General features: G+C 32.6%; 2 protein-coding genes across 3 annotated transcripts in view; both read right to left on the reverse strand.

Annotated features, from left to right (window-relative positions):
- Positions 1–2,670: 2,670 nt before the first annotated feature.
- LOC110419918 (zinc finger BED domain-containing protein RICESLEEPER 1-like) lies at positions 2,671–5,296 on the reverse strand. The gene is made up of 3 exons (XM_021433053.2): positions 3,308–5,296; positions 3,154–3,219; positions 2,671–3,067 (listed from the first exon to the last, which is right to left on the reverse strand). The coding sequence occupies exons 1-2, from the start codon at positions 5,268–5,270 to the stop codon at positions 3,164–3,166; spliced, it is 2,019 nt and encodes a 672-aa protein (XP_021288728.1). The 5' UTR covers positions 5,271–5,296; the 3' UTR covers positions 2,671–3,067; positions 3,154–3,163.
- A 4,134-nt stretch (positions 5,297–9,430) lies between these two features.
- Positions 9,431–10,642, reverse strand: part of LOC110419952 (indole-3-acetic acid-amido synthetase GH3.17-like) — a 3,493-nt gene continuing 2,281 nt past the window's right edge. For both annotated transcript variants that reach the window (XM_021433088.2, XM_021433087.2), the window contains exons 5-6: positions 10,262–10,642; positions 9,431–10,128 (exon numbers count right to left, since the gene is read on the reverse strand). The exon at positions 10,262–10,642 is cut by the window's right edge and continues 470 nt beyond it. In XM_021433088.2, the coding sequence (XP_021288763.1) occupies positions 9,572–10,128; positions 10,262–10,642 (938 nt within the window). In that variant the 3' untranslated portion in view covers positions 9,431–9,571. The remainder of the gene's footprint in view (positions 10,129–10,261) is intronic.

Genomic DNA, 10,642 nt, shown 5'->3' on the forward strand with positions numbered 1-10,642 from the left:
AGGATTCTTTAATTAACATTTTAATTTAAAACCTTAACCATAACTTTCATATCTCAAAATTAAAATATACATGGAAAGATTACTTAAAACTAACAAAGTTTAGAGCACTTTATGTAATTTATCCCAAAATAGGTTAAACATTTAAATTCAAAATCACCCATTAATGAGAAGGCCAAATTTACCAGTTGAGGAAAATAATATATTAATAATTGTATGAATTTTTTTTTAAAAAATTAATTAATACAAAAATAATGATAATAAAAAAAATAAAAGTGAAGGAAAGATGCCGCTTAATTGTGAACCACATGTTGTAGTTGATTTGGAATCTTTTGATAGAGAGAAAAGAGGTGTCAAGAGACCAAGGAAGCCAAGATCGGACCCCAACACTAGACAGGAGGAAATTGTTTGATATAAAAAAGATAGAAAAATTTTCATGCACGTAGCATCCGTATCGGCTTTTTGAGATTCCCTTTGCCATATTCTAAAAGATTGTTTTGCATCTTTGGCTCTTTCATGCTCCTTCGACCAGCACATTCATCAACAGGGGATTTAGTATTTATTTCACATATGGGGCAGCATATTTATTTAATAATTACGTTAATATATTAATTATTCTTAATTCCAACTTAATACACATGTGTCAATTGTTTTAACTGTCATAAAATTAAAAAAATTTTACTAGCAATTTGTATAATAATTTTTTTATCAGTTAGAATCAATATTTTATACACAATGACGGAGCTTTTAAACTCTATAAATGAGTTTATATTAATATCGTTAATTACTAACCAATATCTTTATTGTTACTATTATTAGTATTATTAGGGAAATCATTCTAATTCAAAGATGGTAGAGTTTATTAGGGTATAAATAAGAAAATTAATATAATTATTAAATAGATATATAGGGCAATTATATAAACTCGTAATTTTTAAATTAAGATTTGAAAATTTACCCTTGATATATAGAGTAATAGTTCTTCTTAGCATTATTTTTTGGGGAATATATTATTATTATTAGTCTAATTAACATGTATTATTCCTAAGCAGAAAGGACCGTAAGGGAGGGAAAAGGTTCCCTATCTTAGTGACACGATACCAAAAAGATTCCTATAAGATGATAAGATTTCATTATCTTGGTGAAAAATGGAAAGTAAAGGGTGATGGGATGAAATTGGGACCATTTTCTTCATTAATCTCATTGATTATGACATAAAAAAATTTACACCTTATTAGAAGAAAATAAAATAAATCATAAAAAAAAGATGTTCTCTTTTCTGTTTTCTCATATATTTCAATATGAGAATCAGGAATTTGCCCTTTTTTTCTTATTCATTTCTTTTTCCAAAACAAATTCTCCAAAAAAAAGGAAAGAAAAAAATACAAAAAATTATAGTATTGCAATAATTCAAAACAGGATAAATTTTTTGATTTTGCCATCTCTTTTTTCAGTACTTAATTACAATTTTTTACACATCCAAATACTTTAAACATTTATTATATATTAATCATTGAGTCAAATATCTAAACGTAAAAAAAAAAAATTAATACGTCACGAATTGTAATATTTAATTTTCTTTTTCTCTATGGTCCTTGGTAAGTTTCCACTCCTCGATCATTTGGTACCCAAAGTGCATTATGTACATTGGCAACTTAGGGACCTAGCTCTAGGAGAGTGTAGGAACACCCTCCTTTCCTCCCCCCCCCTTTTTTTTTATCTCTTTCTCTTTATAAAGAGCTAATTGGGTAAAGGCAACAAGTTGATTTTGAGATGATGAAAGGAGGCAAAAAGATGAACAAATTCATTACTCTTTGGACAGAAAATTGACAATGATCATTTATTTTCAACCGAGAAGAAAAAAGAACAGGTATGATAAGGAAACATGACGCATTATGATTAACAAGTGCTCTTCATGTCTAGCCCAAATTGCTACTACTTCTATTGCTTGTAAGCAACTTTATTGTACAAGGGAACTTCACTGTCCATGAATAACTTTTTCTTTGGAAATTACAAAGCAAAACAAGACAGCAATTATACCATTAATTTTTTGTCATGCAATGGGTGCATTCCTCTTCCTATTTATTCTTAGACAAGTGACAAAACTTTTTCCTTAGACATAAATATTTGTGAGAGAAAAAAAAAAGTTAAAAAGAAACTTATTTTACGAAAATCCAATAAATTTTCTGGTGTACCAAAAAGAAATTCAAAAAATAAAAAATAAAAAGAGAAAAAGTTGAGAAAATGAAATTGGCTGCAAAAAATGGACACAATGTTGAGGTGGAAAATCGATGAAGGCAACAAATGAATCCCGGAAATAAATGTGATATGTCCAATAAATAGTAAAAGTAGTGTCCAGAAAGAGACCCCATGTGCTTAAGAGATTCTAGACCAAAGAATCATATCCCCTCCCTCTTTCCACATTTCATGTGTGCATGTCTGCTACAACATGTAAACAAGAGGCAGGCAAACAAAAGAAAAGAAATCTCTTGTCCTTGTTACAAGGCATAAAGGTTGGGAATAGATGTTGGAAATTATCACCTTTACAAACCAATTTGCAACTTTATCTTGTTCATAGTAACTCCACCAATGGGCTTCATTTGGGCCTTCTTATTCTTTTATTTTATGTATCACCAAGAAAGAAAAAGGTTTGACAAAAGATATGTAAGGTCATTTCCGTGAAGTCAAAATTAGAAAACTTTCTTCAACTTGTAAATCAGTCTCTGGTTATTGCCCAGGTGATAAGTCAGGAAACCAAATATGAATACAATAAGCTCTCTCTATACAACTTCTATTTCAACTCTAACTTGAAATCAAATAACTATATCAACCACAATAGAGTATAGTTGCTTGAATTAAGCCATAGCTTTAAGCCTTCTTATCCTAAAATGTACATTTAAGCTTCTAGTGGAAAAACTATAATAGCAAAGCCACACTTAAATACCATAAGCAATTAGCAATTTACCCACATTGACATATGCACATGAAAATAGCAGTTGATTTGAGACCAAGGACTAAGTGCTCAACCCAATCAGCCACCATTGTATCAGCGTCAGACAGATTCATGTACCTTGCATGATAAAACCATCAAAATAAGAGCACTCGAAATAATATTCTTCACAGCCATATAAAGGGAAGAATTTAACGGAGGCTTACCAAGGACAGATCAATTTGCTTCGACATAAAGGGGTAGAGCATAATGACTAGAAGATGGACTGGGGTCTATTACAGTAATAAGAATAGGATATTGTTAGGGATATATAATGGATTAGAAATGATTGTGCAAAGAGATCAAAGATAATGCACGCACCATCTGATTGCATCCACAACCAATCTCGTGTGCATATCAAAGCCTGTCGAGTATCAGCAGTCAGTGAACTTCGACAACTATCAAGCACCCTACCTCTAGCATTGAATGCTGACTCCTGTGCAACAGTTGACATAGGAGTTCCTAGAACATCACGTGCCATCATTGACAAGATTGGATACCTTGGTGTGTGAACTCTCCACCAATTTAATATATTAAAATCGCAGTTACGAGGAAAGACTGCCTCCTCTAAATATTTTTCCAAGTCTGATATTGCACTTTGACTTTGAGATGTCTCATGGAGGAACTTATCGAAGCCCTTTAGTCTATCTCTACCATCATTACTACTGCTAGGTAAGCTACTGCCAGGCAAAGCTGTACCCTCATCAATCAAAGTTGAGCAGATAGAGTATGCATTAAAGAGTTCCTTGATACCATCAGACACTTCTTTAATTCGTTCCAAAGCAGTACTGCCATAAATCTGGGAGTAGTAATACTCCACCAATTTCATCTTGAATCGGGGATCTAAGATAGCTGCTACTGCCAAAGCCAAACTGCACTTGCTCCAATATTTATCGAACTTAGCTTTCATCTTTGCTGCCAACGAACTAAGAAAATTATCTGGGCTCTTGCACCATTCAATCAATTGAATGTGAACATGACAAATTTCAGGAAAATATATATTCGCAGTAGGACATTTGTTGCCAGAGAAGACATTAATGATTTCAATAAATAGTTTCAAATAGCCAGTAACGGAACTTGCCCATTCCCACTCTTCATCACTTAAAGCCAGTTCCGGATCAAGCTCTGGCAAGTGACAGAATGCATTCCTGTATTCTACAGCAGTCTCAAGCATCGCATATGTTGAATTCCACCGGATAGGACAATCAAGAACTAAGCTCTTCTGACTGATGATTCCAGTTTGTTGGGCAATCTCATTGAATTTCCCTTGTATTGATTGTGAACTTTTAACATATCTAACACTTCCTCGAATCTTTTGGATCACCACTTGAAGAGCTTCCACAGCATCTTGAACAAGTGAATTTAGAACATGTGCAGCAGAGCGCACATCTAATAATTGACCATTGCTTAGACGAGGCCTGTTTTCAGAGATCTGCTCCTTTATTCTCAGGACAATATCATCGTTAGTAGAACAATCATCAAAAGTCATCGCAAACAACTTACACTCTATGTCCCAATCCATCAGACACTTCATAATTACTTCAGAAAGCAAGTCTTCAGTATGAGAAGAATCAAGTGTGACAAAATTAACAATCCTCTTTTGTAGTTTCCAGTCATCATCAATATAATGCGCTGTCAAGCATAAGTAATTAGAGTTCTCCGGTGAAGACCACATCTCAACAGCAAGGTTAATTCTGCCTTGCAATTTACTTAACATATCATAAACTTTCTGCTTCTCCTTCCCATAAATTTCCATACAAGACAGCTCAAGGGTGCTATTTGGCACAACATCAAACAATGGCTGCAGATTCTTGACAAATACCTTGAATCCCACATGCTCAACCATGGCTAAGGGGTAGCCATGTAATATAATCATGCGGGCAAGATCTAACTGGCTTCGCTCTTGGTCAAACCGGCTGCTTCCAAGGTTGAAAACTTCATCCTTTCTCTGATCCTGTTCATACTTAACAATAGTGGGCTTAATATAATCCTCTTTTCTTTGCCCTTCATCATAACTGATATTTGCAATGGTAAGGGTGTTATCTTTTTTCCTTCTCTTCGCTGCAAGTAGTTGGGAAACATCATAGTTAGATCTTTTCAAGCACCGCATTAAGTGGTTTCTTAGATGGGTGGTTCCACTATTACTTGATCCACTTAATTTCTTATTACAATGAACACATACTGCATAACATACGTCAGCTTTCCTAACCCTTTCAAAGTGGTTCCATACGACAGAAGTCAACCTCTTTGGTTTCTTAATAGCTGATTCATTAGCCACTTCCATTGCATAGGCTTCAGATGACCCAAAGTCTGCATATTAAAGTGAAGTCAAATGACAAAATAGGTGCCCATGGAAATAAAGAAATTACCTATTACACCACAACAAAAATTTCAGAACATGATACATAAAAAACACAACAAAGATATCATTGAATTTTTCAGGTCTGGAAATGCAGTCATAATTATGTCACCAGGTCTTCATAAACATTAGGAGTAAATATTAGTTGTAAGTTAGTGATAGGCACAAGTAATATAGAACAAAAATGCCATTTTCATTCTAAAAGCACTGCAACATTCAAATTGGTGTTGCCTGGATATCGTTCTAGTTGCCCTCAATTTTGCAAAATCAATGCTATATTGAAAATTTGCAGCTGGATTGATAGGAACGGAGTAGAAAGAAAAGAAAAGAAAAGAAGAGAAACTGCAAGAAGGCAGAGAAAATAAATAAAACTGCAGGTGAGAAGTGATATGAATTGAAATTCAATATATCTCTGTTTGTTTGGATTGTAAACAAGTGATATGCAGAGAAAACCATGATAATTACAATAACAGAGTTTTTAAACCCCTGATTTTCAGAAATTTGTATCAAATGAAAAAACATTCCATAAAATCTCTCTATTTCACTTCTCTTCTACCCAGTCTGCAATTCTCTCAATAAAAAGACATTGAAAAGCTGAATTTGTTCCAATCAGTAACTTATAGGTCTTCTTAGATTTTAACAGCTCAAACCTGACAAATCAGGAGAGGTTCAAGACACCTTGAGACATATGTTTCAACTTTATCCTAGTTCTAGCCCTCTATTTCCAACTAAGTTCCTCTTTTGTGTTTGTCTGGCGTTGGTTTTACATGCCATTCATTCACTTCAGTGGACCCATACACAAAGCCTCCTTCCACTAGGGGATTAAAGAGTTCATTCAATATTTGATATATCTTTCAAATCTTAACGGATGAAAATTATCCCTTTCTGCTTTTTGAAAGTAAAATATCTCCTACTTTTAAGCTGGTACTGCTTTCCTGATGGAATGATGGGTAAGCCACTTTATCTCATCATAAAAATACCCGGACCATAGTGACTTTGATGATATTGAACAAAGAGAATAAGAGCCATAATAAGAGCTCATAATGGAAGAGTTAGCTAACACTCCAGCACAGACCAACTGAATTTAAACTTCTTCAATTTACCCTACAACTGAAAATCATTAAACTTCATGAATTCAAGAAAAGACTTCAAAATTGCAATTACTTGGGAAAAATTATACTTCCTAATAAGAACGATTTCTTTATAGCCAAATGGGCAATTCTCCTTTTTCTCAAAAGAATGTTTACCTACAGCCTTCCAGAAAAAATATGGCCAGTTAATCGAAATCAACACAAAAAATATAAAAATAATCCACCAACTGCATAAAAAAAGCAACGCTTATAAAAAGCAAACTTTAGCCAAACCCCAACAAGAAAAAGGGTTTTTCTTTTTCTCGAAAAAGAAAAAAAAGCAAAAAACTGCTCTAATTTATCAAACCAAAACTAATGGTCTTATCAAAATCAACACCAATTAATATTAGTAATAACAAAAAAGCAAAAAAAAAAATCAAAAGCCACCAATTTCAAATTCAATTCAATTCACTTCTTAGAACAAGAAGGTTTTAATTGAATTCCATTAGAAAAAGGTTTTTTCTGATAAAACAAATACAAATATAAGAAAACTCTGACAAGAATAAACGCTTAAAAGCATCAAATTCAAACTCAACTCAGAAGAACAATTCGCAAAAACCAACCCTTTTAAATCAACAACCCATCAAAATACCCAAATGTTTTTTAACCAAAATATCCAAATGGGTCTACTCAAAATACCCACAATTAAAACACATAATACTAAATACCAAAAACCCAGCAAAAAAAAAAAGAAAAAAATCAGAAAAAAGTAGAATGTAAACAAAACAAAAGGAAGTCTTACCAGATTGTTTATCAGAGAAAAAGCTTGGTTCCACGGGCAAGCCCGGTCGGAGGATCCGAGAAGGTATTAGGGTTTGGATCTTCTTGATAACAGAAAAAGAAAAAGGAAAACGGGAGAGAGCGGGAGGACCGAGAGAGAGAGAGAGAGTTGGGATTGGATCCGAGTTTGGATTATGGAGGAGAATTTGGGTCAAGATCCGAATAAGATTTTGGGTGGGTCAACGTCGCTCAGACTTTTTGTTTTAATAATTGTATCGTTTTATGGGAACCAATCAGAGAAGGAAAAGCATGAAATGGACGGGTGACGATTTGGATCCGGTTTTGGGTTAGGTTCGGTTGGGATTTCCCCTTTTTGGTTAATTTTTTATATTTGGTTAAGTTCGCCCGGGACGTATCACGCCGGGTTAGGTCTGGTTTGATCTTTTTTGAGTTTGACGTTGGGCCCTATTTTCTCTTTCATTATCCAATTAATTTTGATGTTAAACAGTCATAGTTGCTATGTAAGAATTCCATGTTTCCTTTTATCTTACAATTTTTTTATTTTTGTCATGTCTGCATCAACTATTTGGGATGATGAAGAATTTTGAAAGTTTGATGGTTGGATTTTATAAAACAAAATAATAATTAAAAATAACATTTCTCAAGAAAATTATATAGTTAAAATATATAACCTCATAACGTGTGAATTTAAAATTTTGATTGTTCTAATTTATACATTAATATATATTTTATTTCATATATTTTTTTTGTTTATATTAAATTATTTAATTAATGGTTAAAACACTAGTTCAAATCTTCCATTTCTCATTATAAAAGGAATATTTTAATTTTTATCAATTTCTAAAACTCTCTAATGTAGTTCACATTGTTCATATTTTTCATTTCTACATGCATCAAATACTGACGGATGAATATGGAATTCAAATAAATTATTAGCATAGTATTTAAATAAATTTTTATATTTTTATTTTGAGTTGTAAGTTTTTATGACTAATGATTGATTTAATCAAAATGTTATTTGTTATTTTAAATAGTGTGGCACTGACGGTGTATGTTAACATATTATAATTGATGATATATAATATGTTGATACGTCATGATTGATAATGATGCGACATACTATTTGATATGTAATAAAACTATGTGAATTTTTTACCATTTACATAAATGTTGTGTTAGTGCTATATAGATATAAAATGATATGTGATATTTTAACTAATAACAATTACTCAATTATTAATCACAAGAACTTATTTGATTCAAAATAAAAGAACATGCACTTGATTAAATGCAATAAAAAATAAAAACTTGTTTGAATTTTTTTCGATAATTGAAGAATTTATTTGAACATTATACCTAAATTATTTTAATCCTTATGTCCTCTCAATTGTGACTATGGCATTTAATAGTCTCCTTATTTAGCACTAATAATCATATGCCTCTTACTAATTATAATCATTTTGATAGCAATTGCTTTTTTTTTTTGGCTTAATACTAAAAAAAATTCTTTAAATATTCAAGAATATTGAAATAGTCTTTTTCTTTTATTTTGGGTTAAATAAATTTTTATGACTAATGGTTAATTAATTATCATTAATCAAAATATCATTTGTTATTTTATATTTATGTGACATCAATATGGGAGTAAAAAATGTTACATGACCATGTCGTCATCATTTATCGTGACATGTTAACATGTTATGCGATATGATGTAAATGGAAAGTGTCATTTTAACTAAGTCAACTATTAATTATAAAAATTTATTTGACTTAAAATAAAAATATAAAGATATAATTGACTTAAAATGAAAGTATAAGAGCGTAATTGAAATAATTAAAAGAATAAAGACTTATTTAAATTTTATTTAATAAGTTAAAGACTTTTTTAGATATTATATCCTCTCTTTTCTTGTATATGGTAACAATTACTTTAGTCAATTTTAGATTCAAAAAATAATTAAATTATTACAATATAAAGCTCGAATTTATGGGATGAATGAGATGAAAATTTTGAGATAAAAAGAGAATTAGCTCTTCTCGTGCAAGCGAACATCGAACATATATGAAAACAGGAATAGTATTTAAGTCAGTTTTTGAGTATAATTCTCCCATATTGTTTGCAAAGATTTTTATATACTTTTGTTCTATAAATCAATTCAGCTTTTAATTGGAGTTGAATTTGTTTGATAAAATGATTAATCAGGGACAAACAAATCGTGAAGGAGAGAGTTTATAACAACTTTATTGATTATTGAATCTCATTAAAATATCAAACGACTCCAAGCACAACACAACACTGGGAAGAAAACTTCGGAAGAACACTAAAAGATATATATGCCATTTATTTAGTTACCCCTACTTCGGAGCCTTTTGGCTAAAATACCTTCCAACCACTCCAGCATCCATTACCGTCAAAGCTTCCTCGGACTTGATGCATCGGGGTGTCTTGTATTGGCTCACAGAAGTTCCTTTCGCTATGAAAAAGTCCATTAGAGCATCAAATGTTCCATGTTTTACCACCCTTATCTCTAATGGCCCTATCGTCTTGTCCTTCCTCAGAAGTCTATACGCATAATCTAGTGATTCTTCCGCAATGTAGCAGCATTCCTCTGTTATATTGGGATTAATCTCCGGAAGATCATCACTTCCTTTCATTTTAAGCTCCCAGAATAACACGTAGTGCCCTGGTGTAGAACAAGTATCAGCATAACTAGTATAGTCGGTCAGAAGGAAGCCGCGTGGCTCAATCAGGAGCTTTGCCTGTGTCACTGCCTTCGACAGGCCATCTTCCCTTGTACTCTCCACATCAATGCTTAAAAGGACACCTTGCCTTTTCATAAACGCAAACTGAGGAGCATTGTTGTGAAAACCAGTTACCTTGAGAACGTCTCCAATTTTGTATCTGTATAGGCCTGAAAAGTTTTCAAATAATTATGAGAAATAAAATCATAATACTTTATTCCATGAGCTCCTTGGGGACTAAAAGGGAAAGCTGCAAAGTTTAATTGGCATACAAGATGATCACAAGAGCAATGAAGAGCCTACCTGTAAAAGTAGTGACAACAATTTCATAACATTGACCAAGCTTCACGTTCACGAGCTCAACCGGTTCAATTTCTTCCTTTGTGTCCTGCGTTTCTATGCAATCCTGATCATAAACACCTTCCAAATGCTGAGGCTGATCAGCCAATTCTGTATGGTTTTCCTTTATAGGAATGAATTCATAGAATGCCATATTAGGAAGGAGAGTGTAAGAGACATTAGAGAGCTTGCACAGGGGTTCAAGATTGATGCCAAGGTAACCTTCAGAAGCAGAATAATAAGTTGAAACTAAAGGGAGCCCACCGCAACAGTATTCAAGTGTTGGAATACATTGGGCCATAGAACCCGTTAAGATAACATCTACAAACTTTGTTCTAGGCCAAA

Source organism: Theobroma umbraticum, unplaced genomic scaffold (assembly GCF_002168275.2).
Source record: "Theobroma umbraticum cultivar Fairchild unplaced genomic scaffold, ASM216827v3 scaffold_67.0, whole genome shotgun sequence".
Taxonomy (NCBI): Eukaryota; Viridiplantae; Streptophyta; class Magnoliopsida; order Malvales; family Malvaceae; genus Theobroma; species Theobroma umbraticum.

What these genes read in the sequence shown, in the direction of transcription:
- LOC110419918 (XM_021433053.2), bottom strand. Translation starts at nt 5,270, where the DNA reads ATGGAAGTGGCTAATGAATCAGCTATTAAGAAACCAAAGAGGTTGACT. An exon ending in GTTGTGGATGCAATCAGATG is followed by an intron (nt 3,220 to 3,307) that starts GTGCGTGCATTA and finishes TTACTGTAATAG; the next exon opens with ACCCCAGTCCATCTTCTAGT.